The sequence below is a fragment of the Falco rusticolus genome, chromosome 9 (assembly GCF_015220075.1).
Source record: "Falco rusticolus isolate bFalRus1 chromosome 9, bFalRus1.pri, whole genome shotgun sequence".
Classification (NCBI taxonomy): domain Eukaryota; kingdom Metazoa; phylum Chordata; class Aves; order Falconiformes; family Falconidae; genus Falco; species Falco rusticolus.
The window spans coordinates 6,405,123-6,425,368 of record NC_051195.1 but is presented as its reverse complement, the minus strand read 5'-3'; the positions used below and the strand labels follow the sequence as shown (position 1 = coordinate 6,425,368).

At 39.7% G+C, this 20,246-nt stretch overlaps 1 protein-coding gene across 1 annotated transcript in view; it reads left to right on the top strand.

Moving 5' to 3' along the window:
- The window catches only part of PLPP4 (phospholipid phosphatase 4), a 66,174-nt gene that overhangs the window by 27,794 nt on the left and 18,134 nt on the right, over nucleotides 1-20,246 (top strand). Inside the window, exons 4-5 of the mRNA XM_037400993.1 lie at nucleotides 953-1,016; nucleotides 2,565-2,689. Coding sequence (XP_037256890.1) covers nucleotides 953-1,016; nucleotides 2,565-2,689 — 189 coding nt within the window. The remainder of the gene's footprint in view (nucleotides 1-952; nucleotides 1,017-2,564; nucleotides 2,690-20,246) is intronic.

The following is a 20,246-nucleotide window of genomic DNA, read 5'->3' as shown; positions in this document are numbered from 1 at the left end:
AAAAAAGCTCGTGGAGCTGGCATAACCAAAAGTTATATTACTGTAACTGTTCTGCTGGAAATCAGAGATTTGCCTAATAGTTTTTCTTTTTCTGATGGGGAATAAAATTCAGTGACTTTTGTGTCATACCAGGGAGCTATGCTGTGGACTGCAACATTAAATCAATTTTAATCTAAAAGGAGTGTATGCATTCAATTCACGTGCTGCTGAAATCACGGCAGAAATCTCCACAGGCTTTAGATGAGGTTCTTTGGAAAGTCTAGGGACTTGGCATGCAAGTACAAATAAAAAAGATGATTCAGTCATACCTAGTATGACAGTTCCTGTTCATTACTCCAATTTCATTTGGAAAATTGGTTAATCCTGGGGGCAAGTGTAAGGGGAAAATTTCAGGGATTTTAGACAAAACATCCACATCCTTTTGAAAGAAAAATAATAAAAATACAATTCTAGTTTTAGTGAAAAGGCAATTATTTAGCTTGAAAGTGGACTGTTTAATTGCATTGTGCATATGCATATATATACAAATACATAAACACACACATGTGTACATATATATTTTACTTATAGGTCTATACAGGAATTCTCCTTGACCCAAAGAGCATAATATTTTCATCTAGTAAATTGCAAAACTGATACAAACAGTGCTTGATTCTCTAATATTTGTTCCCATCTAATGATGTATGCCTGTGCAAATGACACTATAGGAAAAGCGGCTTTGTATAAGGAGATAAGATTTCTCAAGAATAAAAGCAGAACAAAGTCAGTCATGTGGTTATTGTGATGCTCTGGGGTCTGTCCTTAGTCTGGGTAATAAAAACAATAGGCTGCAAAGGTCATTCAGTTTTCAGTCCAGTAAAGGTTTCAGTCTGTAAATCAAATGCTGTACTGCTGCAATGTATAGCTTGGTATTTAGGTTATTATTGTTCTGTTTGTTCATTCTGTTTTGTAGCTGTTTCCTTGGCTCTAGCTCTGAATGGCGTCTGCACAAATACTATTAAATTAATTGTGGGAAGGTAAGTCTTGTCATGTTATAAATGATAACTTGAACTGTTAAGAGAAATGAAGAGAGGTTGAAAAATACAATAGACCTTGATAAAAAGATAGCTGCTGCTCCAAAGCACGTTGAATTAGAACAGGCTCCTGTGAAGCTGTCCTTCCCCTGGTGCAGGTGTTGCACAACTTCATTATGTGACGTCCAACTGTGGCAGGAATCTATGCCCTTGTGTTTTGTCATTTGTTAGACCAGTTGGCAGATCCAGACAAACAAGGAGTTTGAAAAGAAAAGTGTGAGCTGAAATCAGATCATTAAATAGGCAAGACAGAAGGGGAGAATCACAGCATGTGGCAGTTTAGATGCCAGTGCCACTAGTCTCATTAAACGGGAATCAGCTGAGTGCCTATATAACCCAGTGCCTGCATTTCGTGTGAAGCATAATTAGTGAATGTGGTATTTCCAGGTAACATCAAGGTCCGTGGCAGAACTAACCTTGGAGCTAAGCAATGAGTGGACTCCTAGGTAGGACATTTTTTTAGGGAAGCATAAATTTGAATGAAGGCCTCGGAAAAACATTAGCAATCAAAACTTTCTGGAAAATAACATTTTTTTAAAAGTATTTTTTGGCTTTAGATCAAAATTTTGAATAATTTTAAGTCAAATATATATTTGACTTGAATTCATACACTATTTAATGGAGTCCAATGCTGCATTTGTAATTCACCTGTTTTGCAGCATTGAGGAAACAGTATTTGTGCTCGGTCTTTGGTGAACCCTCTCTGGTACAGTACTGGTGCCCTGACAGTAATGGTACCTGGCACTTCTATTTTAAGAGTGCTTTTGAAATGTAATTAAGAATGCCTGCACCATCTTCTTCAGGCAGACGAGCTCATTTTGCTTGCAGTCCAAGCCAACTTGTTGCTCTGTCAGCTGGTGTCTGAATCTGGTCGCTTGCCTTGCTTGTCTACACGGTTCATAAGCTCAGGCTCAGTGTGACACCAGGCAAACCTGTGTGCTATCATTCACCTCGGCAGGGCCAAAAGAAGCCTGGGGGTTTATTCAGTGCAGCTAGACTCAGCCTCAAGGCTGGCATTAGAATTTGGTGGTGGTTTCGGTGCCAACCTTGTAGCCTAAGCTGTAGTCCTGTTCATGGCTGGATGTGTTGGCAAGACTCGTGCAGCTTTGTGGGGCTGCTGTGCCCCTTTGTGCTGGAGGTGCTGAGCAAGATTGATGGCTCTAGGCAAGAGTAAGGCCACACGCTGGTTTTCAGAGGCAACTCCCACTCGCACGCTGCACTGGAAGCTCCCTTCAGAGAGCCTGCCTGCCCAAAAAGTGACCTTGAGCTGAGGGACTTGGTTTAGCGGTGGCCTTGGCAGTGCTAGGTTCACTAATGGACTCTGATCTTAAAGGTCTTTTCCAACCTAAATGTTCCTATGATTTCTTGTTGCTGTGTTAAGGCAGGAGGGAATGAACTCTGTATGTAATAAGCAGCAAATTTAATAATCGCTTTGAGATTTATTTGTTACTACAGCTTTTATATTTTTAATATCCGTGGTGTTTTTTGTAGACCGCGTCCCGATTTCTTTTACCGCTGCTTTCCAGATGGAGTAATGAACTCTGAAATGCACTGCACAGGTGATCCCGATCTGGTGTCTGAAGGCAGGAAAAGCTTTCCGAGTATCCACTCTTCCTGTAAGTTCATTTAAATGCTGTCCCTTTTTTGTCAAAAGCTGTTCTATCTATGTTTTGGAATTGCTTTTTTTTGTGTTATATCATGAACCTGATTTTTGCTGAAGGGGTCTGGACTTCTGTCTTAGGTCACCACTCCCAGAAATGTCTTTCTGGAAATGAAGTTGTGAGCTTGTGACCCGTCCTTACCTGGAGAACCACCTGACCTCACTGAGAGCCACAGCAGGGCCATCAGTAGAGTGAAGCTCTATTCCAGGTTAAAGAAAGTGTGATTCAGAGGGGGTGTCTGTTCCTTAATCAGATCTCTGTATGCAACCTTTGCCTATATAGTAAATAATGATTTTTTTATATTCCATTCAAGTATGAAGTGTTACAAGGCATGTTTGATCTGCGTATTTATGACAAGATCTGGTTGATATCTTTCAAGTCCTAGATCTATTCATCCAAAGCTCAAGTCACAAAGACAGTTCAACTGCTTTTATCGTTAAGGTTTCTTCATGGGATGTTGTGTGCTCGAAGGTGGAAGGGGTAGGAAGGAGTACCCGGAGATCATGTTGCATTGTTTTGATGCTGTTCATCCTAATGAACTGGGTAGAAAGTGAGGTTCAAGAAGTCCCTGTAGCACTAGAAGCTGTTGTAATGTACTGGAGAAGGACAATTCTTTCATTCTTTGTTTTCTGACTCTTTTGAGAGTATCCACTTCTGGCTGTGGCTAAAGTAGGGATCCTTGTCTGTGTGGGCCTTGATTCTGAGGGGTTCGATGTTCAGGTGTCTACTGCCACTGGGCTGCTTTGCCTGGGGACAGGTGGGAGGAAATGGTAGCTCTGTTCTCAGCAGAGGAATCTTCCTTGCAAGCAGAGGAGAATAGGTAGAATGCCCTGACTTGCTCTCTGCAGCTCCCTGAAAGGAGGGTGCAGGCAGGTGGGGGCCAGTCTCTTCTCCCACATGAAAAGTGATTGGAGAAGATGAAATGGCCTCAAGTTGCACCAGGGGAGGTTTAGATTGGGTAGTAGGAAAAATTTCTTCATGGAAAAGGTGGGTAGGCATTGGAACAGGCTGCCCAAGGAGGTGGTGGAATCAACCATCCCTGGAGGTATTTAAAAAACACGTAGATGCAGCTCTTAGGGACATGGTTTAGTGGTGGCCTTGGCAGTCCTGGGTTAACGGTTGGACTTGATGATCTTGAAGGTCTTTTCCAACCTAAAGGATTCTATGTGTCTGTGACTCTTGTCAGCACAAGACAAGTAATGGGGGAAGAGGTAGCATGTAATGAGGGAACAGGTATATCGATAGCATTGTATTTAGAGGAGCAGGTAAGCAGGAATCAGAGGTAAATTTGGCACAGGTTGGAGTTTCTGTGGTTTCTTGTCTGCTCCTTGGACAGCACTCCATTTGGCTTTGAGGTGGTCCTCAGTCTAGGTCAGATGGTTTGATAGAGTACTCCTAGCTTATGCTGATAGACATTTAGGTCATCTTGTGGAAACTTGTACGTCTTATTTAATTAGGTGTATTAACTCAGGTGTTTTTAAAGGTTCCTTTCACTGTCTTGAGGAGCTTACTTCTGGAGTGTTTTATGTCAAGTGTCTAATAAAACTTATTTTCGTCTATAAAATAATATTATTACTGTGAGCTTTTTTGGTTGGTTGTTTTTTGGGGGTTTTTTTGGACAGTATTGTTTGTTGCCTTGTACTGTTCTGTTTCCAAGAACTGCCAGTTGAGTACCAGTACGTCATATCTCTGGAATTTGTTTCTCTAATCTTTTTTTCGAGTAATAACTTCAGATTGTCTAATTGTGCAGAATTGTATATTGCAAAGAAGTTGGGTAATGAGATGAATGAAATTCTGTACTGGTCTTGCTCACTTTTTCTTGTTTGAGGCCCAGAAACAAATCAGGGATTAGTAGATGTGTGTGGATGTTTTATAATCTTTATAATCCTAAACAATAAACCAACTTAGCTGTCTTAATTTTTGCTTACAAGCTTCGATTACATTGAAGAGACAATAGCAGAATATATCATGTGCCATTTAGAATGAATGTTTTTAATTGCTGTTTGTAGTCTCTCTTCAGATTTGGTTGTTACACTTAACTGCAATCATCTTGTTTAAGTATTTTGTCAGCGTATAACAACAAAAGCTTAAAATAAGTGCATGTATACATTGATGTACTAGAATTTACAGATTAGCCCTCAGCAAGTGTTATAGTTGGTTACTTTACTAAAACACAACAGTGTACTCTGAGGCTGCAAAGTGTGTGTTGCAGAAGACACTCAATGTACTTTTTTTTTAATATATTTTTTTTGGCACAGACTAGAAACACTGTATGTGTGGCATGCTCTGGTTAGCTCTGGCACACATACTAGCTCTCTTACCAAGGCTGCTTGTCACACAGTCAAGTGCTTTTTGTCCCTGTGTCAGTGAGGCAGCCATAGACCACACACTGGGGTTTTACTTTGAACTGGTATTGGTTTTAAAAGCACAGAGTTATGTTACTGTAGCTCAGACAGAATTTAATTGGAGCAGAATGATGGCTCAGTGTATTTAGATCAAAATTATGGGAACAGCTTTCTCTATCATTAATGTAATATTAGCGTGTGGCTGAGTTGACTGTATTTCCCACTACAAAGCTTTTATTACAATGCGATAAGAATGAAAAGATACTATATATGCAGTAATTTTTATCTGTTGTTAAGTGTGTGCTAGGGTGAGGCAATTTTGCAGCTGCTTGAAGTACTTAGTGGTTTGAAGCATGATGTTATAATATCTAAGTCTCTGACAAGACTGTTTTGAAACCTCAAAATCAGTATGTATTTTAGTCTCATAATGGAGAAGGAAACCATTTTAATTTGCTAATCTTACAATGCTAATCTCTGCTCCTTCTGTGTAGCAAAATTATTTAGATAACCAGGATTGTCAGCCTCATTTTATCAAGACCACTGTTACTTCATCTCACACTAGACCAAAAAAGTGAAAAGCAAAAAATATTATGAGAAACACAACATTATACTACCTTCCTGGACTTATGAAGCAATGAGGCTGTTGAGAATATAATAATAAATGTTTGGAAATTTTGCAATAATTTACATTGTCAGTATTTTTTATTGTGTAATGTATGAACTATACCTCCTCTACCTCCCACTCCCTGTGAAAAATTATTCTCTGATCTCAGTTTTAAAAAGCTGTCCTTCCTGCCTTCTTAACATGAAGGCAATTGCAAACTTTCCTTCCATTAACTCAGCCCAGGATTTTTTCTCAGCTTCTTTCTCCCTTCCTTCAGCATAAGATTGCTACTAGGTAAAATGAAGGAGTTCCGTTCTTCTGATCTCTGTCATCCTTTCTCTGTGATGGAATTTGTGAAGCAGCACCAAAAAAAAGTTATTTTTTTTCTGTTACTGTTTGTGTTGTGGGTTTTTTTTTTATTATTTTCATGGCTGTGAAAATGTGGAAGTATGAAGGATGAGATTTGACATAAACTATAGTACCTTTCTTGCAGTGATAGTTACAAGTAGCCCACTACAGTTTGGTATTTTCTACTTCACTTGAACACACGAAGGAAATAAATCACAAATAAAAGCTGCCAGGCAGCTCATAAACAGAGGTGAAAAGCTTCAGTCAAGAGCCATTTTCATTTTCAAAACAGTTTTTCATAGAGCATTCCCTGGACAGGCTGTCAATCCAAAACTTTGTTATACCAGGATCTAAAACCTCATCCATACGAGATGAGGCCTTTAACAAAAAAGTCTGAGGTGCTGTGGATGCTGTGCTATAGGGAAGTAGCGCAAAGATGTATAACAGGAGTGGCAGTACTGACATCCCCAGCTGGCCTGGCCTGACCTCATGTACTCAATAAAATGTTGTGAACTCCCCGCCTTCCACTTTGGGAGTCCAGCTTGTGCCCTGAAGGACAGTGCGTTCTTATTAGAGCACAGATGACTTTCTTGGCTTAAATTGCCGTGTCTTTCATCTCCCTGTGCAAAGGAATGCACATAATACAAATATGAAAAATGAACGAAGCAAAAACTGTTTTGTAAAGCCGAAGAGTGACTTGCAGGTAGACGCAGACTGTACTTGCCTGAAACAATTGAGGCAGTTTGTACCAGATTGGAACAGGAGGTGGACTGTAATGAAACGGTGGTGGTGTTACTACCTTCTCTGAACGAGGAGCAGAACTCTACCTGTACTGGCTGCTGAAAACATACTTTGAGCTGGCATAGCTCCTTCAAAGCTGCTGTCTCCTAGTTCTGTATTTTGCTGCCCTTTTCTGGAAAGGCTATTGAAGTTATGGGACTCCTTTTGATAACTTTTGACAACAGCAACTTGAGTTTGGAATCTATACAAGCACAACCCAACATTCAATGACTCCATTGAAATTCACCCAGCTTGTTCTACTGGATCAAAAAAGTCCCTGGACCTTCTAGATTGTTTGGAGCATGTTTTGCCTCTTTTCCAGTTGAACTGCCAGTGTATCTTGTTTGAGAGAACCAATGCTTGGGGGTAGGGAGCCAAGACTCCTGCTTGGTTCCAGTAGCTCAGAGGTGCTCCTGAGTTCCAGGTTTATGCATAGCCATTCTGACCAAAATGCTTCAAAAATGTAGGTCTATTTCTACATATTTAATGTTTCCAGAATCCGTTAATGTTTTAGAATCCGTTGGAAATTTTATGCTGTTTAAAGCTACTACCTGTGGAGATACTGTGCAGCTTCTCTATGACCATACTTCATGGAAAGAATTATGTTTATGAGGATCATAAAGGCAGCATCTCTTCCTCCGGCCTGTGTCCTTCCTTGTGTGTCTTCTGTAGAGTTATCTTGCAGAGAGCCTTAAGGCAGCCTGCCTTGGAGACACCTCGTGGCCTCCTAACCTCTCAAGATATGTGGAGTAAGCACACGTGTTCTTCGGGGTTTGCTCTGAACGTACTTTGCAAGCTTGTGATCCAAATAACAAGCAAGTTTCTCTCAAAGATGGCTCTGAGAACAGCGGAAGCTTCTGAACGTCCGAAAGCCAGTTACACCATCTGAAAGTGCTGACCCTAGTGAGGAGTGGAGGAGTTCAGCCATCTCTGCGGTGACCTTCTGAAGGAACTTTTTATGTTTGGTGGAGTATGGTAAGAACTGCCCTTTGCTGTGAGAATATATTGTTTCCTCAGATTGCTCCTTGCCATGCTGGGAAGTACATAATGCAACTGCTGATCGACCGATACAAGACCCTTTACCTTTTTTCTCTCCTTGCGGCAAGGTTCAAAGAGCAGCAGCAAGCAACGGATAAAAAATGAATGTGAACAACAAATGGATGGACATACAGACAGAATGATTTAGTGTATTTAATGAAACAAACAGAACAAATTATGCAGAAATCAGTATAAACCTTTTGTTGTCTGGAATTAATGTGTGCTGATTACCCAGCATATCAATTGGTGAAAAATGCAATGTGTGAATAAAGAGTATTTAACTGAATGCAATGCATGAAAACTCATGGATGAGAGGAAAAATATGGTGAATAAGCACAGAACGGTTAATTGGGTAAGCCCAATACGAACCTAGAGTCCAGTAGTGTTATTTATCTGAAAATCAATTATATCTAACGCTTGACATTTGTTGTTGAGAAGTTACCATCATACAGAAGCCTCTTGTTAAGTTTAATTATTGCCCAGTATGTTATTGTGCAGAAAAAGTGTATGGGAAATAAATGGTTATAATACCAGGTTTAGATCTAGTGGACAAATTCCAGGTAGACCAGATATTCAGTGATTAAAAACTGGAAAAGAAATCAGAGGGGTTCTTTTCAATAAAAGCTGTTTGTTATTGTAAATAGCTTTATGGGTTTGCCAGTTCACAAAGATTTCACAATGTGCCGTTCTTTATATAGGCTACAAGCAGTGAGTATTTGTTTGTCCAGTGTTTGTGTGGACAGAGAGGTCTGAGTTTATTTTGGTGACAAAATTTGGAATTGATTACCATGGAATCTGGAAGGAGAAAGTCAGCTTTCTAGTTCCTGTTTTAGTCTTAAATTACCGTTGCTATAACTGGATAAGTATCTTTGTTTAGAGAATGTATCTAAATTTCTTCAGGGAATGTGTTCAGCCTACAAACCACCAGGGTTTTTTTCATGCACTAGGAAGGCTGATTCTGCTTGTGAATAAAAGACTGTATGTCAAGTATGTGTTTAATTAAGGTGACAGAAATACTGAGCATGTTTTCCATATGAGCTCACATTTCTGTAAAGCATGTACTGTTCATGAGTTGCAGCTTACATTGGTTGCAAGGGAAGAAGGGGGAAGAATGCCCTGGGACCTCTGAAGCGTTCTGGGAGAGCTGCACACGGTGACAGTGCCAGATGTAGCTGTTCTCCCTAAATCAGTCATGCATTATAGCTTTAGGGATGGTGACAAGTCCAGATTTCAGTTGCACACCAGTCAAAATTCAGTTCTTTTTCTAAGCACAGGGAAGTGTTTTAAAATACATGGGGTGACTAGCATGTCCGTTCCTTCGTTATGCAGGAGATTAAACCTTTACTTTCCAGGGGTAGGAGATATAAAAAGTTAAGTTAATTTGTTGTCTGTCTCTGGTTAGATAGTAAACTGTCTTCCAGATCCTTGGCGGCTGCCACAAGGTTGCTGGGGTGGATGGGAGACGCATGGCAAGTCACCAGCCACAACAGTTCATTAGAACTTCCACATTAGAACTTCCATTCACAAAGAACGGTGACTTGTTTGAACCACATTAGTGCTTCATCAGCTGATGCTGACTTTGGTTTTAAACCCCTCTGTGTTCTTACTCTATTCACTGGAGCAGCAAAAGATGCATGTTCAAATCCAGCAGTTTTGCCAGCAGAACAAACGAACTACAGGAGACCTGGAGCTGATCCACTACGATTATGCTGCTAGAGAAGGTGGTGTTGACAGAGAGTCAGAGGAGGAGAAAAAATATGACCAGTAAGGTAGCTGTGACATTGCCAGTGGCTGTAAGCAGGGGGACAACTAAAGGGACAAATTCTCATTTCACTTTATGGTCCTGGTACTGTCATAAATGTAAAAAAAGTTCTATCAAATGTTATGGGTTAGTTTTGTTTTTCTTCCCCCCTGTTTTGAACAATAGAGCTCAGTTGAACCCTTGAACTTTTAATATGCAAAAAATGTTCAGTTTGCATATGAAGTTTGGGAATATCTGCTGTCCTCTATCTCTTTTTGAAAGGTTTGACCTGGAAGCCATGTACACTGAAATCTTACAGAATTCCATTGGGAACAGACTTCATCTTTCAGGTCCACACATAGATTCCTAGACACTGAAGATAGAAAAGCCTTCTTGCATCATTTACAGCATATCAGTTAATTGCTATACACAGATGATTCCTGACAAATTAAAAAAGTTATTTTCCTATATTAATTTTAAGCATCTTACATAGTAGGATTTTCCTGCAGCTTAAAATTAGGGTGGTTATTGCATGGTTTGTGATTTCAGCCTAGGATAAATACTTCTCTCTGATCTAATCTTGAGCCACCTAATTGGACATTTCTTTTCTGAGCTTGGTGCCTCATTTCAAATTGCTCTGAATTCATCATGTCAGTATGATCCTCTGCTATTAAGCTACAGTTTAATATTACCGTTTGCTATGTGTTCCAGTAATTTCCTGCATAATTTGTGGTTTTACTGTCATGCTAACTTCATTTTCTGTATTTATGTACATCATTGGTAGCGCATTTGCTTGTTTTTCTCACCAAGTGTGCTAATAAGGAGTTCAGGAGATAATTCTTCGGGCTACTGCACTGTGGAAGTCTCCAAGTGTTGAAAATATTGGAAAACATTGGAAAATATCTAATCATGTCTTAAAGAATTGTGGGGTAGAACCAGATACGATGGTGTGCTGGAATGGACAGCAGTGGGTAAGAAGTTCCCATCTCCCTTGGTTCTTACACTGTTTGTGGGGACTGGTGCAGAGACCCGACCGCCAGCTAATACAAGGACCAAGGTAATGCTTTAGGAGCTGTCAGAGTACCACTGATATTCTCTTTTAAAGCCTGTTTATACGCTTCTTGGCAAGTGATAGAGCCATCATCAGTGCATGTTGTGATTGTACATGCTGTTAGTTGCAGGGTTCCCGTCAGATAGTATCACTTGTGGAATACGCTATGAAGAACAAGTGTTTGAAGACAAATAGATATCCTGTAAAACAGACGCTATCACAATATATGCTTTAGTCTTCTGCAAATCCTGAAGGCACTCTACAATGCAAAGCAAGGAAATTAATTTCAGGATGCATTTAAAATCTGGCAATTTTAGGAGTGGAACAAATGAACTGAAGCAGATTGCCATTCCTTACGTCTGAAATCTTTGAATGACTGGCCTTTGTATCTGGTAGAGTTTTTACTTTTTCTGATTTATTTAACAAAAGAGACTGTCAGTTACAAATAGTTTTATTACAGGTGCCAAAAAATGGTTTTATGCAAGATCCTTTGAAGGATCTTTATGGAAAAAGCAACGGTTTTGCAGTGAATGGATGGAGTCTTTGACCAAGAATGAACACATATCTACTTTTCTGGATATTGTTAGACTATTTGTATGCTGAGTGCTGGTTTATTTAAAGCACCGTTTACCAGGACTTCAGGTAGATTTCTGCAGGTGGAGGAGTTGAGCATGTTTTGTGTGTACGATGAAGGAGGACTAGTAGGTAGTTTAGGGTATGAAGAGGGGGAGACTGAGGGATACTACAAAAGATGGGAAAAACCGCTCTCAAGGGAAGCATGTTTTAGAAGCACAAGTTTGTAGAAATCCAAGTCTTGTTCCTATTGCTGTCTGAAATTAATTTCCCTAAGCTTTTAGCTGTGAAGATTTTGTCATAAAATATGAATGCAGATCATCTTCCCAAGTTTGTGGTACAAAGTTTCAGGCACAGAGCTCTAAATCATAGGCAGAAAGGTGTGGTCCATGGCATCTTAACTGAGTCTTTAACCCAGAATTGGAGGACAGGCCACTAACAGCAAGGAAAAAAGTGCTGCAAAAGTATTAACGTGTTTACGTTAATATAGTTTGATGAGTGAGTATTGACCCGTTGCCAAAACTGGCTCAGCTTCCTGATTCAATCTGACCTTAAATGTTTGCTTATGTTTGTTGTGTTACTTACCAGAGCAGCCAGTAGATGAACCAGACACGGCTGAGCTGGCAGTCAGCAGTAGGGCTGTGCTGCATCCACCGCGGAACGATCCCGTGTTCCTGTGTCTGGTTATGGACGCTGTGACCTGCCATGGTAGGGAGGGTTGAGGAGAGCATCACGGAGTGATCTCAGAGTGTGGGGCTCTTACTGTCACAACCCGCCTTCTCTTTCACATCTGTGGACTTTTTATTGGGTAGTCGTAAGATTTTGTTACTATTATTATTAAAGTGCTAGAGGAATATCCAAAGCCATATAGTATACAAAAAGTATACTATATAAAAGTATAGATATAGTAGACGAAAAGGGTGTGTCCAGAGACCTATTTCATGCCTCAGCTCCACAAGCAATAGACCATTCTCATGTAAATGTAGCTTTGCAACAGCAGCAAAACCCGTAGTATTGTATTCGGATCTGCTTGCCATGTAAATGATTTCTGAGTTCATTATCTCCTGAAGATTTCTGAGAAAAAAGTAGCAACTCGGGCAATACAGACTTGCTTCAAATATTGGTCAGTAAAATAGGTTGTTTAGGTTTTAAAAAGATAATAATTTTCTACACGGTCAGATATCTTACATGCTGGCATGACTGTAGAAATGAAGTCCTCATATAAGCAAGTATGGGCAAATAATAGTAACACAACACATTTTATTTAGAAACACCAAAAATTCTGTGTGAATGAAATGCCAAATTCTTGACCCTGTTTGCTGCCTTAGAAGAAGTGATTAATTCATCATGCTATAACACCCTTCAGGCTCTTATTTTACTCAAAACGTGTGCAAGCAGATTGCAATTGCCAGAGTTTCAGCCTCAGCTTTATTTAGTGACTATTTTTGAATGTGTTATTTCTGAATTGGTCAGAATTACTTAAGCTATGTTTTTCAGCTAAGGGATTGCTGTTGTAGATTTGAGGAAGCTGCATGAAGCTGTTTTTTGATACCGTTGTGCTGAAGGAAAAAAGAAACGGCTTGGTGAGAGTTTAATTTAACCTCTTTGGAGCCTGTACTGCTTAGTATCAGCAGTCAGCGGCCGATTGTGTCTGTGATCGCCATGAATACCCAAATACGCATCCTGAAATAGATGTGTCTGCTAGGAATAAATGAATAATCACTTGGTAGTCTGGTTGGTATGAGCTTATCAATTGATTCACAGAATTTTTAGGTTGAAGGTACCTCTAGAATTTGTGAAATCCCACCTCACTGCTCAAAGCAGGGTCAGTGAGTGTCCATTCCTCCAGGACGGTGCCCAGTTGAATTTTCCATGTAACTGAATATGGAGATTCCACAAACTTTCTTGTAGGGAAACCTGTTTCGGTGTTTGACCACCCTCACAGTGAAAATGTTGTTTCTTATGTTTAAATGCAATTTCCTGCACATCAGCTTGTGTCTGTTGTCTTTCCTCCTTTTACTGGCTCCCGCTGAGGAGTCTGGCTCTACCTCCCCCAGCACAGGGCTTTGCAGTTCCCTGTGTTGGACTTCAGGAGATTAATGTTGGCTGTTGATAGAACCGTCTCATTCGATGCTAGTGGATTTCACGTCAACTGGCTGAAAAACAAACATGATAAAAATTAATCAATTGAATAACACGGTGGCTGGAGAGATGATTAAAGTTACAATTTGATGTTGGATTGGATAGGTTCATGGGAATAAAATCAATTAAAAAATTATCATTTTCTGTATAAAAGTGCTGTACTAGCAGCAAAATAAATGAAATACTTATGTGACTATTTTTGTAGCTGCAATTCAGTTACTTATATTAATTTGAAAAGTTGAATTTTGGCTAAATTGTGCCATTGCTTATTTATTTATTTATTTATTTATTTCTAATAGGAATCTTTATTGATTCCAGAGGTTCCCTTTTGCAAGGTAAAAACAAGGTTTGAAGAAATTATGTTGTGGTAACGTCTCAGTTTGCTTTGTACAGCTTCCAGAGTGAATGTTAACATCATGCTGTGTAAGCTCGTATTTCTTGTGTGTGCTTTTCGTTGTTGATTGTGGTTTTTTTTTTTGTTTTTTTTTTTTTTCTTCTCTATATTATATTGCCTGAAAGAGAGTTGTAGTGATTACTGTTGAATACTGCTGAAGAAATCAGAGAGTTCAGTCGGAAATCTGAAATGAAGCCTATAATCAGACTGTGTGGTTGTTGGAACAATAACAGTGACCGTTACATCATATGTTTTTTAATTATCTCCTTGATGAACGAAGGCGTCTCAATAAGTTTGAGAGAACAGTGGCCTTTTAGAAGTGAAGAAGAAAATTATTTTCTCTGCCTTTCAAAGTATAGTTCAGACTTACCTTACAGTCCTCATAGACAAGATGGTAAATTATATGTAAACAGTCAACTTTTATGTATTGGTTGACCCCATTTTTATAAGGAATTCATGTTTTTCAAAAAAATGGTTCCTTTCACTGTTTATTTTTAATAAATTGCACTTTTAATGAAAATAAGACCTAGGTAGTAATCTGTCACTGCTAATTGTCACTGATGTTTGCCGTGGCCAGATTTGCAAGGTTGTATCAGTTCTAACATCATGAAGAATTGATTTTTCACAGTGTCATTTTTCATGATGAGCCTTTGCAGGTATAAACTCATGGCAAATCAAAGTAAACATCCACTTCCAACATAGGGCATAATCTTGCTCTGATCAAAATCAATACCAGAACTGAATTGCCTGAGAATTCTAATCTATTAATAGTCATGATTACTACATCAGAGAAGTCATCAACAAACAGGGTTAATGGACCAAGTGACCAAGGAATTAGGATCTTAATACCTACTGTGTACTTTAATAAATTGTTATGAAAACATTGCTAGTGGAGCATGTTACACATTGTAGATTCTGTTTATATTAAAAGCAGGGTATGCACATTGCAAGAGTACTGGATATGAGGTCATTTGTGCTTGTTTGTTGGAAGAAAGAGCAGTGTCTCTAGGAAAGGAAGTACAAACAGCAACAGGAAAAAAGCAATTGGTTACTGTTTTCTGCTGGCGTAATAAATGAGATTACATCTTCAGACCAGCCCTGAATAGTAATTTCCTACTTTAATTGTCAGATTCCATTAGGAATACAGCAGTAATTATTCAATCCGTTGTAACAAGCTTAAGAATATACAAGAAAATTCTGCAGAGATCCCCCAGCCCTGTCTTCGAGTAAGGAGAGAGGAATCCCAGCTGACTATTCTTGCTGCATTAACGTCTCTTCCTTTGTGAGTAAGATCAGCCCCCACATCCTACAGATGTTAAGAACATGCATGCCTTTCCCTCCAGCGTCCAGGTATTTCCTGGAAGTGAAGTTCTGTATAGCTCCTTAGGACTGCTCTTCAGTAAGGCTCCTCACAGAACGAGAGTCTCGGCTGGAAAGCTAATGCTGCTGTCGGTATTTGCATTTCATGATTGTCATTGAATGCAGGTGGCAGTAGGGGAAATGGCCATGAGTATCGCCAACTCATCCCTTACAGAGCATCCTATCTCCTCCAGGAACGGCAGCATACTCACCTTTAGAGGCAGTACTCGGGAGATAGTTCCCTTATGCAGAATAGAGATGAATGCTGAAGGTCTGTGCCCCGCTCTTTTTCTAGGAGGAATCAACAGCTGATTTCCACAAGCTATCCAGAGTTTGAGTATAGACTGGCTCACGTGACAGTTTATCAAGCAGCTATTAATGCTTATTATTGGGATAAATAAGGTGACTATTTAGCCACTTTTTTTTTTTTGGTTACAAAAAGGTATAGCCATGCAGGTACGCTATTCATCTTTGTCAATGCTTGCCACTTACCTGTCTGAGACTCTACTCAGTCTTAAGGTGAAAGGCAAGGTCCTTACCTTTCCATCAGTTTCTCTGCAAACAGTAGGCTTCCTTCCAAGCCGTGTAAAAGCTCTTTGCTTCTCACCAGCACCCAGCCTTTTTCATTAAAATGACTAAAAGAACTGAAGCATGAGATGTTACATCTCTCCGCTGTCTAGCAAAATTCAGCAGACCTTCTTGGAGAAAAGCAGAAAGTAATGTGATTCTTCATGGTAACATGTTATTTAGCAATACAAAGTACTGCACGAAAAGTCAGAAAGTACCAGGTAAGCCTGTTGCTTTCTTGATCTCAGGACTGTGGTTTGCTGACTTGCAGTCCACTGTAATTTGTGACTGACGTAGGATACTAAAGAAGAGGTGGTGGGGGCTTGTTACTTGGTTTTGCTTTTCCTACTCAGGAGACCAGGTCATACCAGGCACTCGAGTAGAGTGAGACTTCAGAGGAAAGTAAGAAAAAACATGAAATCATCTTGAATCCTGGGTCATTAATGAGGAATAGAATGAATGACTCCGTGAGTCAACATGCTTCTTCCTCAAGAGCTGGAGAGCTGAAGTTAAAAAGTGAGCTGGGATTATAAGCAAATCTCTGAGCCTAGCTTCGATAAATCAGTTTTCCCAGCAGCTATTGCTGTTTCTTGGTTATTGTAGCTGTTCACTTTGCGTTCATCTGTGTAGGGAATAATTTTAATTACCTTTTGGTCTAATTCTTCCTTTTCTTTTACCTAACTTTAGCATTTTGGGTAAAATTCACAATCTAGGATCAAGTTATATGCTTGATTTCACCGCCTGCAGAACACTTCGTTGTGATGTTGTAGACTTCAGCAGTATGTAAAGCTAAGACCATTGTTCTTCTGAGTGACCTTTTCAGTTGAGAGGGCTTTGAGTTACACTAGAGATCTAAAGATCAATTTTCATCTGTGAGCAGCAGTGACAGCTCTTCTCTGGAGCAAAATGGGTCAGAAACCTCAAGACTAATTTGAAAATGGATGGCTCTCAACTTAACTCAGACCGAGGAGGCTGGCTCATCAATTTCTGACCATCTTTAAAGGAAGAAGTCTCATTACAGCACTGGCAAATATGGAGATTCCTTGAAACTACCATTGCAGCATTGCGCTGACAGCATGCCCCCAAATCTGTTTGATATGCTTTTGTGTAGCATTTCTGTTAAGAACAAACCAAACGTAGAGATGTTTCTAAACCAGAAGTGTTGTTAGCTCTTCCTCAGTAATATATTCTTCAGCATAGAGCTTTCTTTTTAAGGTAGGTAAACTCAACAGTGGGCAGTTTTAGGCAGCACTTGGGAGGTAAGAGAAGCTTGGCTACTGCACTGTATATGAGAAGCAGGTAGATGGCCAATGAAAACCATATCTGGCTTGCATATTTACTGTATTCACTGCATAAACATGTGTCTTTGCTCTCTTCTAACTTTAATGTCAGGTCAGACCCTGGCCTTGTGAAGGATAACCCTTCCTCCTCCTCTGCAAAGAGGAAAATAGGGAATCATAGGTCTGGTCAGAATTCTTATTTTGAGAACTAGAAGCTGGTGTTTGTGTATGAATTTACCCCCAGTCCTGTCAGCTGTGAAACATTTTGGCCAAGTTTGATCAGGAATGACTGCTAGAAGCAGTTCTTATTCTGCTTATCTCAATAGGGTAATTTTCGACATCTGTAGAGTGTGAGGGTAGGGCTTTCTGTGGCAGCAGTTTCATGCTGGTCAGGCATACGCTGTGAAGACAGTGTTGACAGTCCCCTCTTGTAGCACTGTTTCGCGTCACGCTGTGGTCTTCGAGCCCACGGTAAGGATAAGCCAGATTATGTGTGAGAGTGCTCTTATGTGTGAGAGTGCTCTGCCTAGACTTGAGCCACTTGCAAGGAAGGAAGACTGATCATTCTGTTCCCATGGGGACTGTGAATCTGTATAGAGGGTGATCAACTTCATGAGTTGGGGGTGTGTGTTTTCCACTCTACAAGAGCTAGTTGTGACCAGTCTCCAAATACTACTTGTTGACTCAGACCCCTTCTGAGCAGCAAGAGCGAGAGAGCTGACTCACATAAGTACATGTTCTTGTACTGCAAATAACTGAATCAATCCAGAATTATTTCAGTAAGAGTATCAACTACAACTCTACTGTAAGCAAAAGAAAAATAAATCAATAAAAACCTTGAAATTAAATTATAAAGTTAAAATGCTAGGCACCTTTCTTTAGAGGCTGCTGACTGATTTATCAAATTGCAGAAATCTCAATCATAAATATTTCTAAAAACATTAATTTAGGTCTCTTGAAAACAAAGGGATATTAAGTCTCTTGAGATAAAAGCTATGAGATAAATGCAGGAAATCAAGCATACTGTTTATGCCAGAAAGACAAAAATACAGAACATCTGCAGAAAGCCTCATTTGGATTTTGCTATTACTGTCAGCTCAATGTAGAAAGCACCAGCTATTACAGAGAAGTAAGTAGGTAATTTTTTTTTCCTCCCATCTGCAGAGGACTGAGCAAATAATGAAGTCAGTGTTTTATCAAATGAAACCTACACAAAAAATGCTTATGCAAAATATTTTTAAAACTAATACTGCTTTGTTGCAATCAACTGATTTCTCTGGTGATTTTATCTTGAGACTTTCAGTTTCTGCTTCTTTCAGTCTGAACTGAGGCAGTGGGTTTAGAAGTCTCTTTGTCTAGGGTTCCTACGTTCTGTTTAAACAACCAGAAAGTTTTGGAGAATCAGTATGTTGGAAAAGTGTCTGATCATGTTGGAAGCCAATGTAAGTTGGACTCATGGGTGAAACTGACAGTGCATCATAGCATAGGGGATCTTTTTTAAAAAAAAGAAAAATCACTTGCAGGGGAGGAGGGGGGACTGAAAAAAAGTCTTTGGATAATGTTACTGAGGGAAATAATCAAAAACAGAAATCAGAATTGTTGGCCAGATGGTTTTTATGTCATAGCATTTCCAGAGACAGTCAGGTCTAAATATGATTTGTGCTGGTGAGAGGTGCTCAGGGATGCAAGAAGTTCTCTGTTACATGATTAGTCGTTTTATTCTTCATTGTATTAGCCTGACCCCTTTGCTGTTCTCTTTTCCCTGGTATCCAGTGATAGGATGCATGGGAATGGTTCAAAGCTGCACCAGGGGAGGTTCGGACTGGACGTTAGGAAGCAATTCTTTACCAAGAGGGTGGTCAAACACTGGAAAAGGCTTCCCAGGGAGGTGGTCGATGCCCCAAGCCTGTCAGCGTTTAAGAGGCATTTGGGCAATGCCCTTAACAACACGATTTAACTTTTGGTCAGCCCTGAAGTGGTCAGGCAGTTGGAGTAGATGATCAGTGTAGGTCCCTTCCAACTGAAAATACGTTATGCCATTCTGTGCTCAGTCTTCCCCGCTGTTCCTGTTTTCTTTCATTACTTGCTTGACATCGGTAAGTTTGTGTGCGTGAACACAGCAAGATCCTAGAAAATCAGAACTACTAGATGCAGTAAATAACAAAAAAGTCTAAAGGCAAGGGTTAAAAGGTATGTTATCAAGCAACAGAATTAGTATATCACTTTCTGGAATTGTTTAGTAGGGCAGGAGGCTAGAGTCTGAATGAGAAGAGAGTATCACTGTATCCAGAGAACGCCTGTTGCTGTAGGGTAGGTAATGGGTAGGAGTTAAATATGAGGACTGGGAGTGTAATTTGGATGTGTCTATTTATGAGTCTGGCTTTAATTCTGTTACCAAAAAACGTTGTATGGCATACCTTGGAAATGCCTATTTATCTGCACCAATTCTAGTCTTGATAACTGGTTCACATACCAATATCTGCATTTGTTTGGATGTGTCCCAGTCCAACTAGTTAAACTCTGCTTATTTGGGCAGAAGGTGTTCTCAAGATTACTCCTAAAATAGTTTTCTGTCCAGTCTGCTCCTTGGGTTTGGGGGAAGGAGAGAGAAATGTCTTGGTTCCCGCCGCCCCCGCTATAAAACAGTTATCTATATATTAGATATCTATATATTAGACAGTCAGACTAGGTGTCTACTCGGTGTGAGTTGTCATCTTAGCCTGGTGAGGACTACTACAGCAGTTCACAAAAGCAATAGCCCCTCTGCTGTTGACTAGCTGATTGTATTAATAAAATAAAAAAAATAATATTTTCTCTCTTTCTCCACAACAAACTGTTCCTCTCAGTGCTTGTCACTGCCTAGTGCGTTATCGTTGTATTGCTCCCAAGGAGTTGCCTTCTCTGACGACATCAGAGCTGATTATGCAGTTCATGCTTGCGCCAGTTTTGCTTGATGAAGCACTAATTAAGCGAATGTATTTGTGGTGTGCCTTGCTGTGTCACTAAAAATCAAAAAGGAGGCTGGGAAGTATTATGTCTTTAGAGTGAAAGGACAGCTAGCTTAGCTCCTCCTCCTCTTTTTCACGAAATAATTGAAATTAGTCAGTTGTAAAAATGAAAATATTTTTACAATTTAAAAGGCATTAATTTGTTTGAAAAATTAAAAATATTTATGTGCTTCAGAGTGAAGAAATTACTGAATTTCGATAGAATTGTTTGCTATCCTATGATAATTTATATAAAATATTACCACAGTACATGTAATTATAGTTGGGTATCTAAATTTGAAC